Source organism: Lontra canadensis, unplaced genomic scaffold (genome assembly GCF_010015895.1).
Source record: "Lontra canadensis isolate GAN:19392208 unplaced genomic scaffold, GSC_riverotter_1.0 scaffold81, whole genome shotgun sequence".
NCBI classification, from domain to species: Eukaryota; Metazoa; Chordata; class Mammalia; order Carnivora; family Mustelidae; genus Lontra; species Lontra canadensis.
This window is the reverse complement of record NW_022631075.1, coordinates 9,318,396-9,333,997: the sequence shown is the minus strand read 5'-3', so window position 1 is coordinate 9,333,997 and position 15,602 is coordinate 9,318,396. Positions and strand designations below refer to the sequence as shown.

The 15,602-nt window shown below is 41.2% G+C and overlaps 1 protein-coding gene across 2 annotated transcripts in view; it reads left to right on the top strand.

Annotated features, from left to right (window-relative positions):
• ZDHHC9 (zinc finger DHHC-type palmitoyltransferase 9) overlaps positions 1 to 14,346 on the top strand; it is a 32,553-nt gene extending 18,207 nt beyond the window's left edge. For both annotated transcript variants that reach the window (XM_032882365.1, XM_032882364.1), the window contains 6 exons: positions 3,638 to 3,775; positions 4,709 to 4,757; positions 5,511 to 5,613; positions 6,455 to 6,558; positions 7,172 to 7,268; positions 11,154 to 14,346. In XM_032882365.1, the coding sequence (XP_032738256.1) occupies positions 3,638 to 3,775; positions 4,709 to 4,757; positions 5,511 to 5,613; positions 6,455 to 6,558; positions 7,172 to 7,268; positions 11,154 to 11,270 (608 nt within the window). In that variant the 3' untranslated portion in view covers positions 11,271 to 14,346. The remainder of the gene's footprint in view (positions 1 to 3,637; positions 3,776 to 4,708; positions 4,758 to 5,510; positions 5,614 to 6,454; positions 6,559 to 7,171; positions 7,269 to 11,153) is intronic.
• Positions 14,347 to 15,602: the final 1,256 nt, after the last annotated feature.

The window sequence follows — 15,602 nt, the reverse complement described above, 5'->3', positions numbered from 1 at the left end:
CATACTTCTAGCACTCTTTGTATATGCCATGAAACATGCCTCACTGAGTACATTGCCTTCTTCTTATTAGCCAATTCTTTGGGCAAATGTTGGGAAGATAAAGCTTACTTTATATGGTAAAAATCTGTATGTAGATAGGACTTTTATAAATTAAAACTTGTTTTAAATTAGATAGGAAGCTTTATATTTCAAGAAGTTCTGATATGAAGGTTTTTTTTAAAGATTTTATTTATTTATTTGACAGACAGAGATCACAAGTAGGCAGAGAGGCAGGCAGAGAGACGGGGGAGCAGGCTCTCTGCTGAGCAGAGAGCCTGATGTGGGGCTCGATCCCAGGACCCTGAGATCATGACCTGAGCCAGAGGCAGAGGCTTAACTCACTGAGCCACTCAGGCGCCCCAATATCTGTAATTCTTGATCTAGATATTACCCTAATCAGTTGGATGTGTCTTTTCCACATATTCTTTTCCTTTGCTGAAAAGATATATTGTAGCCATTTAGCCAGGAGATGTACCATTCTGACAATCTTAATTTTGACCAGTACATAGCTCATTTTTTAAATGCTGTATTTTATTCATTAAAATAACACATGTTCATTGTAGAAAATATGGGAAGTACAGCAAGTACAAATAAAACTTAATCCCAAATTTACTCTCCATTTTTCTGTATCTCCTTCCACTGTCGCTTGTTTGGAAGTTAGATCACACATGATAGAGTTTTTTTCTTAAAGATTTTATTTGTTTATTTGACAGACAGAGATCACAAGTAGGCAGAGAGAGAGGAAGGGAAGCAAGCTCCCTGCTGAGCAGAAAGCCCAATGCGGGGCTCGATCCCAGGACCCTGGGATCATGACCTGAGCCGAAGGCAGAGGCTTTAACCCACTGAGCCACCCAGGCACCCCACACATGATAGAGTTTTTAATCCTGCCTTTGTCATTTAACATTATATCCTGAGCATTTTTCTACATCTTTAATAAATATTTTTTGAATATATTATTTTAATGACTGCATAATCCATCATATGGCTATATTCTAGTTTATTTAGGCAGTTTCCTCTAATTAAATATTATTTACTATTCCATTTTACTCATTATTATTACACTGCAATCAAAATGATTAAATTTAAGGATGTGGAGAAATTGGAACCTTCATATACTGCTGGTGGGAATATAAAATGGTGCAGCCACTATGGAAAAAAGTTTGGCAGTTCCTCAAAAAGTTAAACATGGAATTATCATATGATCCAGCAGTTCCACTCCTGGATGTGTGTGTGTGTGTGTGTGTGTGTGTGTGTGTGTGTGTGTATCTAAATTAGTCTGTTCAGACTACCATAACAAAATACCACAGACTGGGGAGCTTAAAAGAAATTTATTTTTTCACAGTTCTGGAGGTTAGAAGTCCAAGATCAGGGTGCCGACAGGATTGATCTGGTGAGGTCTCTGTCTCTGGCTTGCAGGGGCCACCTTCTTGCTCTGTTCATATGGCTAGTTTTCTGTGCTCATGCACTCCTGGTGTCTCATCTTCTTCCTATAAGGATACCAATCTGACAGGATTAAGGCCTTACTCTTATGACCTCATTTAACCTTAGCTACCTCCTTAGAAGCCCTGTCTCCAAATACAGTCACATTGGAGGTTAGAGCTTCAACATATAAATTTGGGGGGGGGACACAATTCTGTCCATAAAAACACCAAAAAAGAATTGAAAATAGATCAAACATTTCTGTATATCAGTGTGCATGGCCCGTATTTCCAAAAGATGGAAACAACGTCCATCAACAGATGAATGAATAAACAAATGTGGTATATCCATACAATGGAATATTACTGAGCTATAAGGAGGAATGAAGTGCTGATATATGCTGAATGTGGATGAATCTTGAAAACATTATGCTAAGTGAAAGAAGCCAGACAGAAAAAGTCAAATATCGTATGATTGCACTTATGTGAAATATCTAGAATGGGTATAGAGACAGAAAGATTAGAGGTTACCAGGGTCTGGGGGAAGGGGAAAACAGAGAGTTACTCTTTAATGGGTACAGAGCTTCTCTTTGGGGCTGGTGAAAATTTTTGGAAATAGGTAGTGGTGATGGTTGCACAACACTGAATGTAATCAATGCCACTGAATTGTACACTTAAAACGAATAAATTGGCAAATTATGTATTATATATTTTGCCACAATAAAAAATCTAATAAAAAATTACTGAACTTAAATTTCTGTACACATCTCTATTTCCTTATGAAAAGTTACTGAAAATGGATTTATTTTGCCAAAGGGGTGTGAGCTTTATTACGGCCATTGATACACACTGCCAAATTGCTTTTCAGAAAGGCTCTCTGAATTTATACTCCCACAAAGAGTATATTAGTATCTATTTTATGCTATTCTTACCAGCACTGGATATTATTTTTTTATATTCTTATTTTGATAGATAAAAATTCTTATTTTATACTAGTATTGCACTGAATTATTAGTGAATCTGAAAACATTTAAATATATGGTTATGTGGTATTTAACTGTTTTTGCCCTTTGGCTATTTTCTTGAAGGAGTATTTTGTATTTTGTTACTGATTTGTAAGGCTTTCTCAGATACTAAGGTACAAAATTGACATATATTTCCATTTCTTTTTCCTGTTTAATATTCTTTTATAGTATTTTTAACATGTATAAAATATTTTTAAGATTTATGGAGTCAAGTACATTTTTCTTTAACATCTGTGTTTTCCTCTATTAATTTTATGCTTACTTAGAAAATCCTTATCTGTACAGTGGATAAATGTTCATCTGTTCTTTTTTAAAAAGACTTACTTATTTATTTTCGAGAGAGAGAACAAGAGCAGGAGCAGGAGGAGCAGAGAGAGAGAATCTCAAGCAGACTCCGTGTGGAGTGCAGAACCTGACTTGAGGCTCGATCTCACAATCCTGAGATCATGACCTGAGTCAAAACCAAGAGTTGGCCGCTCAACAGGCTGTGCCACCCAGGCGCCCCTCATCTATTCTTTATGGTTATTTTTTGGTTATATTTTGTTTTTATATTTATTTTTTAAACTTTTTTTAGAGAGGTGGAGGGGACAGAGGGAGAGGGAGAAAGAGAATCTTAGGCAGGCTTCACATCCAGCTCAGAGCCCAGTGTGGGACTGGATCTCACAACCTTGAGATCATGATCTGAGTGGAAATCAAAAGTCAGACACTTAACTAACTGAGCCACCCAGGTGCCGCTGTAGTTTTATCATTTTTTTTAAGCTAGAGGTTAAGAAAAACCACACTACTCATTTTTCAAAATTTCTTTGGCTATTTTCACCTACTTATTCTTCCTGAACTTAGTAAGTCCACCTAAGATTTTTCTTTGGAAAAGCCAAATCTCTTGTCACCTGGCAGTGAGGCAGCTTGCTTGACCCCTCAGTGCCTTAGTTTCTTCAACTGCAATGTGAGGAAAAGAATATCTTCTTTTGCTTGACTTCCAGAGTGATTGTGGGGATCAAATGAAATGACTGAAAACATTGTGAAAAATAGAAACCAGTGTTTTTTATAATCAAAATCGGCAGTGATCTTGGGGGTCTCTAAATCAGGTACTATGTGGATGGCATGCTATGCTTTGTTTTGGAGGCTTTGGCACTGGACTCTCTCTTTCTCCCACAGAGCGCTTCGACCATCACTGCCCCTGGGTGGGGAATTGTGTTGGAAAGAGGAACTACCGCTACTTCTACCTCTTTATCCTATCTCTCTCCCTCCTCACGATTTATGTCTTCGCCTTCAACATCGTCTATGTGGCTCTCAGTGAGTATGCAGGGCAGTGTCTGTTGGTGACGGGTGGGAAAACACTTTGGGAGCTAAGGGGAGTGGTTGGGTTTCTTGGTGGGACTTTACCATTGCAGAGGCACCCTAGGACCAATTAGAAATGAATACTACCCTCTGCTCTCAAGCTTAGCACCAAACCTCAACTCATATCAATCCATATTCCTGAGAATGATGACCTTGTCATTGGCCTTCTGCTGAAGACCGAGGCTCTGATTACTGTACCCAGTAATCAGGGTACCCAGAGTAGTGGGCATTTCTGAGGTGATCCCAAAGGTTGAGGAAGTATTTTGGCTCTGCATCCTTTCTTCTGCCTTGTAAGACCTGATCTGTGCCAGGTGGTAGAAGGGGTTATACAAGAGAAATGTCTTTCAGTAGCTCGTGGTCTACTTTGGGAGACAGAAAATACACACCCACATGTATGCATGTGCATGCACGCACACGTGCACGCACACGCACACACACCAAATCACCCTAAAGCCAGATGGGGTGTGGAGTTAAAGGAGGCTTCTTCATCAGGAGATGAGTTCTCAGCTGGATTTTGAACAAGGGAGGTATATGGATTGGTGAGGAGAAAGGATTTTTCTTGAATATTTCTGATTTCTTTCATCTATGAATGAATATTCCCCATCCACGCCCATAGTTGGGGGCTCAGGAAAAGGGAGGGGAGCGGGAAGCTTGACTTCCGCCAGACTCTGTAGTCCAGTGCCAGGTCCCGCAGTGAAAATGTAAACTCTTTAGTGAGGATACTGCCAGCTTGTAGGTGAGAGTCCCTTGTTTGAGTGAGGGCTTAATCTCTTAGCAGCTTGTAACATGGGATAAGGAGGGAAGGAAATGAGTGGGTACTAGGATAAATGTGCATTTTTTTACTAAAGTCATTGATTTTTCTTTCTACTTGTCCTCCCAATTTAACAGAATCCTTGAAAATTGGCTTCCTGGAGACGTTGAAAGAAACTCCTGGAACATATCCTCCCCTGGCAGTATGTCCCTGTGACGCCCTCTTAAACTAGTTTCGAGTAGGCTTTCTCTCTGCATTTCTCCCACCATCTCATTTTTTTATCTGTTAGAGAGTGCCAAGATCTAAAATTAAAAAAAAAAAATGTAGTCTTAATGGTAGCAACCAGAATGGAAGATGGCCAGGGCTTAAAGGGAGGTCTTTCCCTCACTCCTTTCTCCACTGCCTCCCTCCCTCCCTCCACAGCCCTGCCTCCTCTAGTGGGCTGTGTTTGTTTCAGTACACCTCTTACCTCACTTGACCAAAGCCCCCCCCCCCTTTCTGTTATAGCTCAGGCTTATTTTGTACAACAGTTGCATTTCTGAGAAAGAGATTCCAATGGGATTTCTGTAAGTCACGTTCTGTTTTTCCCACCAGTTTTTCATTTATAAAGTTTATTTTTCGATGGATTTTCCACTGGTAGTGAAGGCCAACATTATTTAGCTTTGGCCTTCTTCTAAACTTTCTCTTCAAAGAGCTAATGATGAATAAACAAACACTTAAAAACACCAGAAACATTAGAGAGCCACTTGTAGTGAATAAATAGGAGTCCTTTACCTTTCACATATCCAGTGAGTTTAGAATTCATCTGTTGTTATATATGAATACTTGGCCATTTCTGATATATGTTCTGAGAGGTAAAGACGGTATGATTGTTGCCATGAGGCTGAGGCATTGAGTCCCCTGGTGTAGCTTCTTCAACATTCCTTAGCATTACCTCACTGTCCTAGAAGTGCTCATTTGCTTCTTCACACTGTGGTCCGTCGTGGGACTGACTGGATTTCACACTTTCCTCGTGGCTCTCAACCAGACAACAAATGAAGACGTGAGTCAACTTTCCCTCTTCCTCATCACATATTCTTCCTTCTCCAAAGCCTGTGCTCTCATTACCTGCCCGAGAACAGAGTCCCCAGGGCTTGGTAGGTCAAGGCGGACAGAAAGCTGGTTTGGGAGATTGTTAAATCCAGTGTGTGGAAGAGGAAGCACACTGCTTTGTTTGGGAAGAAGAGGTTCAGTGGTTGAGTGGGTACAAGGTCTTTAGCTGTTCATAAGTCCTTACAGGCTAGTTAGGGCCTCTGGATTTGGAATGGAGAGGGACAGTTGCACTGAATAAATCCTTGCTTTTTAAAACTTACCAATTAAGGGGCACCTGGGTGGCTCAGTCATTAAAACTTACCAATTAATCCATGTTCATTGTAGAAAATCAGAAAATGCAGATGAGTAAATCACAGCAAGTAAGTCCCCATAACTTTACCTCCTGGATTTCACCATGGTTCTGTTTTTTTTAAGTTTTTCTCTAAATTCACCATTGTTAATGGTATGATTTGTAGTCCTCCAGACTTGTTCCTGTGTTTGTTTAGATGAATATATATTTTGTATTTTTAATTGAAAATAATACATGCTGTTCAGCCTCTGAGTTTTCACTCGATTGTCAATATTTTTCTATGGCTATGCAGGTATTTCTTTTTTTCCTGTTGTGGTAAAATATACATATTATAAAATGCACTGTCTTAGCCATGTTGAAATGTAGGATTCAGTGGCAGGAAGTACATTCATGTTGTTGTGCTACCATCACCACCATCCATCTCCACAGCTTTTCATCTTTCCATGCTGCAGGTGTTTCTGCAACATAATTTTTACTATAGGCCTTGGCTTTTATCTTGCAGATCAAAGGCTCATGGACGGGGAAGAATCGCGTTCAGAATCCCTATAGCCATGGCAACATTGTGAAGAACTGCTGTGAAGTTCTGTGTGGCCCCTTGCCCCCCAGGTACTCAGCGGACTAGAAGATTCTGGGATTCTTGGGACAAGCAGTTCAACCTGATCCTATTACCTGTCCTGATGCATTCTTTTTTTTTTAATTAGAGAGAGAGAGAGAGCAAAAGTGGGGTGGGAGGGGACAGAGGGAGAGGTAGAGAGAATCCTGAAGCAGATTCCCCACTGAGTAGGGAGCCTAACACGGGGGCTCGATCTCAGGGCCCTGAGATCATGACCTGAGCCGAAATCAAGGGTTGGACACTTAACCGACTGAGCCCCCCAGGTGCTCCTGATGCATTCTTCTCAATGTGGCCTTTTGGGGTCAAATGGGTTTTCCTGGGAATTATCCCTTGGTGCCATATCTACATGGACCGCAGACCACAGGGATGACCTTTTTCTTTTGAAGGGATGACCTTTCATTCTTATTTATTTGTTCCCTGCCTAATGTGGTGTTCCATGGTCTGTTGAAGAAAAAACAGTGGAAGACAGGAGGCATGTGCTAGGAAACACTAGGCTGCTAAAGGGCAGGTTTATGTTTTCTAGCACACACAGAGAGGTTCTGGTTGGGGCAGATGGGTGGAGGGGTGAATACAAAGTGCTTTTATTAACGGTCCTCTCTCCTTCAGTGTGCTGGACCGAAGGGGTATTTTGCCACTGGAGGAAAGTGGAAGTCGACCTCCCAGTACTCAAGAGACCAGTAGCAGCCTTTTGCCACAGAGCCCAGTAAGTATTCCTGACCTAACAGCTGAGTCAGTGATAGAAGGTGTAGGCTAATTTATACCTTTGAAATATAATTAGGCAATTTCATGTCCAGTCATTCCAGCTTCTCTGTCTCTGCTTCTGCCCTGACATTGTCCTCAGATCTTTGTGCCCTTGAGGTGGATTAAGAGCTAATCATTTCTTAGACATTCTGTGCCAGTCACTGTGCTAGGTGCTAGGGATATGCCAGTGAACATGACAAACAATGTCCCTGATCTCAAGGAGCTCATTGTCTAGTGGGGATGTGAGACAAGAAAATATGCCATTGCTCAATGTTATGAAAAGTGACTCGAGGAGGAAAGCATTAAAATGCTGTCAGACCTAAGATAGGGGTGAGGGCAGTAGGTTCGAGTTAATGGAGGGGTTATCCTGGTGGAAGGGGGCTTCCTCCCTGGCATATGCAGATGTTGTAGAAGATCTCCCAGTTCTCTTGCTCAGGATATGCTTTACAAAGTATGTTCCTAAAAAGTTAGTATTTGACATTTCTTTTTAAAAAATTTTTATTTATTTATTTATTTATTTATTTGAGAGAGGGAGAGCACAAGCCGGGGGGAGGAGCAGAGGGAGAAGCAGACTTCCCGCCCAGCGGGGAGCCGGATGTGGGGCTGACCCTGGGATCATGACCCTGAGATCATGACCTGAGCCGAAGGCAGATGCTTAACCATCTGAGCCACCCAGGCGGCCCTTGACATTTCTATTTTTTCATAATAGCTTTATTGAGCTATAATTCACATATTATAAAATCCCTGTTTAAAGCCCCTTTATGGCTCACTGGTTTGTAGTATATTCAGAGTTGTGCAATCATCACAACAATCAATTTTAAAACATTTTCATGGTCCCTCACCAAACCACTGCATCCATCAGCAGTCACTCTCTCTTTTCTTCCTAGTTCCCCCAACCCCATCCTTAGGCAACTATTAATTTACTTTCTTTTGCTATAGATTTTCCTCTTCTGTACATTCCATATAAATGGAATTACATCATGTGTGGTCATTTATGTCTGGCTTCTTTTATTTGACATAATATTTTCTCAAGGTTCCTCCATGTTGTTTCATTCCTTTATATGGCTGAATAATATTCCCTTATATGGATAATACCACATTTTATGTATACATTCCTCCTTTGGGTTCTTTGCATTTTTTGGTTATTACGAATAATGCAGTGATGAACTTTCCTGTGCAAGTTTTTGTGTAGACACATAATAATCATTTGTCTTGGGTGTATACACAGGAGTGAAATCACTGGGTCCTATAATAACTCTATGTTTAACCTTTTGAGTACCTGGTGAACTATTTTCCGAAGTGGCTGCACCTTTTTGCATCCCCTACCAGGAGTGTATGAGGGTGTTTCTCCACATTCTTGGCAACACTTGTCAGTATTTGCCATTTTGGTTCCAGCCATCATAGTGGGTGTGTGGTGGTATCTCATTATGGTTACGATTTGCATTTCCCTAATGATGTTGAGCATCTTGTCATGAGCTTATTAGTCATTTGTGTATCTTCTTTGGAGAAGTGTCTGTTCAGATCCTTTATCCATTTTTAAATTGGGCGACTTTTTTTTTAAATTATTATTGAATATGAAGTGTTCTTTATATATTCTCTGTGTTAGTCCCTTATCAGGTATATGATCTGCAAATATTTTCTCCCATTCTGCGGGTTGTCTTTTCACTTTCTTGATGGTGTCCTTTAAAGCACAAAAGTTTAAATTTTGATGTAGTCCAATGTATCTATTTTTTTCTTTTGTTTCTTGGGCTTTTGTTGTCAGATCTAATAAACCGTTGTTTAATCCAAGGTTACAAAGACTTAGGTCTTTGTGTTTTCCAAGAGTTTTATAGTTTTAGCTCTTATGTTTAGATCTTTGATCCATTTTGAGCTATTTTCTATATATGGTGTGAGGTAGGAGGTTCAAATTCTTTCTTTTGCATGTGGATATCCGGTTGCCTCAGTATCCTTTGTTGATAAGACTATTTCTTCCCCATTGAATTGTCTTGGCACCTTTGTCAAAAGTCAGTTGACTGTAAATTCAAGAGTTTGTTTCTGGAGTCTTAGTCCTATTTCACTGATCAATATATCAGTTCTTGTGTCAGTATCACACCATCTTGGTTATTGTAGTGTTGTAGTAAGTTTTGAAATTAGGAAGTGTGGGTAGTACAAATTTATTCTTTATTTATTCGATTGTTTTGGCTGTTCTGGGTCCCTTGAATGTTCATATGCATCTTAGGATCAGCTTGTCAATTTGCAAAGAAGCCAACTGGAATTTTGATGGGGATTGTGTTGAATCTGTACATTAATTTTTGGAGTATTGGCTCTCTAATAAGATTAAATCTTCTAAACCATTATTAACATGGCTGTCTGCACTTTTTTAGGTCTTCTTTAATTTCTAAAACATGTTGTATTTTTCAGAGTATAAGTTTTTAAATTTTATTTATTTATTTAGAGCGTGCACATGAGAGCGGGGAGAGGGGCAGAGGAAGAGGGAGAGAAAATTTCAAGCAGACTCTGTGCTGAGCACAGAGCCAAATGTGGGGCTTCATCTCATGACCCTGAGACCATGACTTGAGCTGAAATTAACAGTCAGATGCTTAACCAACTGAACCACCTAGGAGCCCCTAGTATAAGATTTTTTTTTAGTTTTATTTATTTACTTATTTTTTAAGATTTTATTTATTTATTTGACAGACAGAGGTCACAAGTAGGTAGAGAGGCAGGCAGAGAGGGAGAGAGAGAGAGGCGGAAGCAGCCTCCCTGCTAAGCAGAGAGCCCGATGTGGGCCTTGATCCCAGGACCCTGGGATCATGACCTGAGCTGAAGGCAAAGGTTTTAACTCACTGAGCCACCCAGGTGCCCCAAGTTTTATTTATTTAAGTAATCTCTACACCCATCGTGGGGCTCGGACTCTTCTCCAACTGAGCCAATCAGGCGCCCCCAGAGTGTAAGTTTTATACTTCTTTTGTTACATTTATTCATAAGTATTTTATCCTTTTTGGTGTTACTGCAAATGAAATTATTTTCCTAATTACATTTTTGAATTGTACATAGGGAGTATATTCAGCTGATTTTTGTATATTGATCTTATATCTTGAAAACTTCCTGAACTTGTTTATTCTAATAGATTTTTAGTAGATTTGAACTTTCTTTTCAAATAGAATCCTACTTTTATTTATTTTTTAGAATCCTACTTTTAAAAAAGTGACTGATTTCTGTAAAGTAAATAATTGTTCTCTACTTTGTCTTTCCTAAATTTTGAATTTTCTTTTTTTTTGAAGTAAAGCAAACTCTTGTTTATATATTACTATCATTGTTTTGAATATCATTTTTCTGATGAATCTGATCTTAAATCATAACAATCTAAGTTAGTGATGCTAAGTTGAATGTAGGGCAGGATGGTATTTTAGAATCACTCAGGGGGCATTTCCAACCACATATACCATCTGAAGATTTTGCCAGCCTACCTTGTTTGGTTTAGAATCATTGTTCTAGTGAGCTGTGTGTTAGAGGGGAAAAAAAGATTGAGAACCACTGGGTCAGGCCTTGTTAGACAAGTATGTTACAACATTCTGTTGTGAAGGTGCAGGGGTCTGTGTACTTATTTGTGCCCCCTTTTATTATTATCATGAATAATAATGGAAACATCTATCCACAACAAGGAAGAAGAGAACTCACACTTCGGTTGCATTCTGTTGAGAAGACTATAGTTCAGTCTTGGTTCTGAGTTCGCTGCTGGAGGCTGCATATCTGGAGCATCAGTGTGGTTGATGGGTTCAGAGGAAGAGTTCAGTATCTATGTATTATCTCTATTTGGATTTTAAGGGAGAGCTTTGTATTGAATTTGATATGTTCTCCTTCTCAGGCCCCAACAGAACATCTGAGCCCAAATGAGATGCCGGAGGACACCAGCACTCCTGAAGAGATGCCACCCCCAGAGCCCCCGGAGCCACCACAGGAGGTGACTGAAGCTGAGAAGTAGCCTATCTATGGAAGAGACTTTTGTTTGTGTTTAATTAGGACTGTGAGAGATTTAAGGGGAGAAGATAAACCTGAGACAGAGAGCAAGTGAGCTGTCCCTTTTACTGTTTTCCTTTGGTCTTTATTCACCCAACTGCACACTGGCATTTTCTTGCTGCAAGCTTTTTTTAATTTCTGGACTCAAGGCAGTCACAGAAGATGTCAGTCACCTCTGGTAACTGGACAAATGGGTCCCTTGGGCCCCGGCACTGGCTTTCCATGGCCTCAGCCACGGAGTCTCCTTGGACTCCCTTGTCTTTCCTCCAGATCCCAGCTCTCCTGCTTGGGATCATTGGTCCAATTCTGGGGTTAAAGGTTCTTGAGACTGGCTCAAATCCTTTCAAGCTGCTGCATGTCATGAGTCCAGAGACAGTCACAGAGAACCCTGACCAGGGAATCCTAATTAGATTCTTGGGGCCTTCAGAATTGAAGAGGCTAGAGAGTGGGCGTGGAGGATTCTCCTGGCTACAAAGTGCCAACATTGCCAGCAAATCCTTTCAGGAACGGGGCAGGTAACTTCCACTTGTATTTATTCATGTAGCTTCTCCTTTGTCTCCTGCCCACTCTCTAACACCCAGGCCCCACTCTTCCAGTTAGATATATGTAAGTAGTTACTGTAGAGATAACAATTCACATTTCTTGTAGACTGTCCGGAAACTTTTTAATACCTGTGCCATTCTTAGTAAGAATTTATGAGATGCCAATGGCATGGCCCCTCGCACTCTTTGTCTCATCTCTCCTCCTTTCTCGTTAGCCCCTTTTATTTTCCTTTTGACTCCTGCTCCCACTAGGAGCAGGAACGGCAGTAATAAAAGTCTGCACTTTGGTGGTTCCTTTTCCTCAAAGGAAGCCTGAGTGCTCACTTAAACACTACCCCCTCAGACTCCCTGTGTGAGGCCTGTAGAGGCCCTGAATGCACAAATGGGGAAACCAAGGCACAGAGAGGCTCTCCTCTCCTCTCCTCTCCCCCTATGTCCCCTCAAAAAAGAAAAAAAAAAGAATAACCAGTACTTCCATTAGGCCTCGGCTGAGTGAGGAGGGAAAGCCCAGCACTGCTGCCCTCCAGGGTAAACCCACTCCAAGGCCTTGGCCCACCTCGGGCTTGGTAACCACACGGGGGCTTCCTCCAAGCCCCACTCTTCCAGCACTTCCACCGGCAGAGTCCCAGAGCCGCTTCATCCTGGGGGTGGGCCATGGCCCCCAGTCAGCTCTGCTCAGGACCTGCTCTATTTCAGGGAAGAAGATTTATGTATTATATGTGGCTATATTTCCTAAAGCACCTGTGTTTTTCTCTTTCTAAGCCAGGGTCCTGTCTGGATGACTTACGGGGAGGGGGGGGGAGTGTAAACCAGAACTTTTAATCTATTTGAAGGTGATTAAACTGTGTCTAATGCAAACTGCCTGCCTCCTCCTTCCCCCTTCCATTTCAAGAACCACCATGAGGTTGTGAATGTCTGTGTGGGGGTGGGGGTGGGGGTTGAAGGGGTTGCTTGTTACTACCCATACTTCCATTTTCTAGGGGGCCCTTGTGTTGGAGAGATAGCTCCCAAACTCTCCATTGATCTATACCACATTCAGGCTGAAGTTTACCTTATTCCGGGCTATGAGAAAAGGGCTTTCAAGGCAATATACAGTGTTAACAAGATTGGGAGGGTCAGAGGGGATTATATTCACTGAAAAATACCTGTTCTTTATTAGGATATTGTTTTTATGCAGAGGGATGCTGTTAATTGCAAATGAGTCTTGGTTATTGAAGCAGGTTCATCAGGGCCTCCTCTTGGAAATACTTTGTTAGTGATCTTTTATAAGTGATGGTATATATTTCTTTTTAAATGGTCTAAAGTCAAGACCCCTTACCAATGCCTATCTCACCCTTCCTAGCTAATTAAAATTAATGAAATTTGGCTGCTTCCAGATTTTTCTGTATGTCTTCCTATTTTCCTTGTCGCAGGGGTTGAGTGTAATAGTCCTTAGGGAGAGTCTGGCTCTGACTGACTCAGATTCCTCTCCTATCTCCCTCCACTTTCCCATTGTTTTTGTGAATCTTTCAGGTTTATCCTTGTAGTTAGATTTTAGTTAGTTCAAAATAAGGCCAAGCCTCAAGAGTTTGGAAGTTGTTAGGTTTTTCCAGTTAACCTGACACTCAGATGATCCCCTTTTTAGTCAGTTCTCAGCCTACCCTGTCTCAGCCCATCTTTTCTTTTGGATTAGGACAGATTCTCTCCTCGCTCAACTTAACCTCAACCACTCTTCTGCTGACCCTGAGGTCTGTCAGAGAAGCTTTCTCTCTGAGATGAAGGGTAAACCTGGAGATCCCTTATCTCTAGTGTGAAATCAGTTTTTTAAAAGTTTCTGCTTTTTTCATACTCCCTGCCCTCTTTATTTCCCTTTATAAATCCTCTGTATTTAAGGCCTTGGCCTAAAGATCTGTCCCATTCATACCACGCACCAGCTGGGACCTAGTCTGAGTGATGGATCACAGAGGGGATTGAAGAATTGGTTCTTCCCGGGGGAATAGGCCTTAAATTGTTCACTCTTTTCAATACCTGACATTCTTTCCACCTCTCCCCTTCCTCTCCATCCCTTAAGTTTCCTATGTACCCCACTTCCCCAGGCCAGGGTGGCTGGCACAGATCCAAAACCCCTAAGGAGTGGTGGGATTTGGCTGTTTGGGACCATTTCTTCATGTCCATTTGGCTCCGGGGGCCTTCTTTGCCCTAGCAGAGAGTGTCATCTCCCCCTTTGCATTTTTTCCCAGTGGCAGATGTGGGTTCTAATTCTGTAGCAGCTAAATTCCATTCTTCCTGCCCTGCCCTTCCTGCCTTTGCCCCTAAGGTCCCTTTTCCTACTGACCAAATCTCTTTACCTTGTTGCGGAAAAAAAAGTATTTTGTTTTTAAATCTATTTTCTAACTTAAATGCAATTTAATATGTAAAACTCTGCACTTTTGTGTGAATCTACAAATGTGTATGTGTGGTAGGTTTTTCACTCTCTGGTATTTCTTAATAAAGAAATCTTTCTTTTTGGGGTGAAGCCAATTAATGAAGGAGACTTGAATGGTTTTAGAAATACAGGGATGTCTGTTTCTTTGTGCTTCTGCCTCACTTCTTTACCTGTGCCTAGTGTGAGTGACCAGCCCTTCTCCCACCTTTTGACCCCCTTCCTTTGAGAGAGCCCTCAGCCTGGTGGGACAGGGAGAGGGACCTGTCCTGTGTCTGGCACTCCTCTGGGACTGCTTAGATTGGCGCAAGTGGTAACCTCACAACCTAGCGTCCTCTATCTCCCCGTGGCCTAGCCCTATTAGTCCTTTCCTTCCAGCTCTGTTCATTTAATACTTCTGAGGATGGGGCCAGGCTAGGGAAAATCACCAAGGGATCACAGTAAATGGTTTCAAAAAACCGATAATTTGCCCTTATGCTTGGTGGTACTAAAGAAGAGCAATGCTTTCAATAAATCTAGAAGCATCTGTATCAGTTTTAAGAATACATTCTAGGGGTGCCTGGGTGGCTCAGTCGGTTGAGCATCTGACTCTTGGTTTTGGCTCAGGTCATGCTCTCAAGTCACGGACTATGCACCCAGCACGAGGTCTGCTTGAGATTCTCTTTCTCCCTCTATCCCCCCTGCCACATGAGCACTCTCTCTCTCTCTCTCAAAGAAATAAATAATTCTTTTTTTAAAAAAAGATTACATTCTAGGAACCACTTGCTATTTTTAGGCAGTAGGTTTTAGAAATAGTATCAAAAGCTTAAACTGTGAATATCATTACTTTTAAAGGATGCAAGCCCAACTCACAAAAAAGAGAGTCATTGTGAATTTCATATTTTGGATAAATATGAAGTGGGAATGGGAACTAGAAATCTGTATCTGTAAATTTTCAAATGTCCTATAGGACATCAATGTAAGTGGGCAAACCTAGCGTAATTAGTTTGGCCTGATTACTTTACAAATCAACACAAAACATGTTTTTACAATTTTATTTATTTTTTAAAGATTTATTTATTTATTTGAGAGAGAGACTGAGTAAGCAGGGGGAGGGGCAGAGGGAGAAGGAGAGAATCTCAAGCAGACTCCCCACGGAGTGAGGGGCTCAATCTCACTGTCCTGAGATCATGACCTGAGCCCAAATCAAGAGTTGGGTGCTTAACAAACTGAGCCACCCAGGTGCCCCTGTTTGTACAATTTCAGTATATACACTGAATTTCCAGGAATGCAACAACTGTATAAATTGAGAGAAGATGGTATTTTACTTGATTCAGAACTTTAGCAAGAGTTGTGACTTTCGAAAATCATGTCA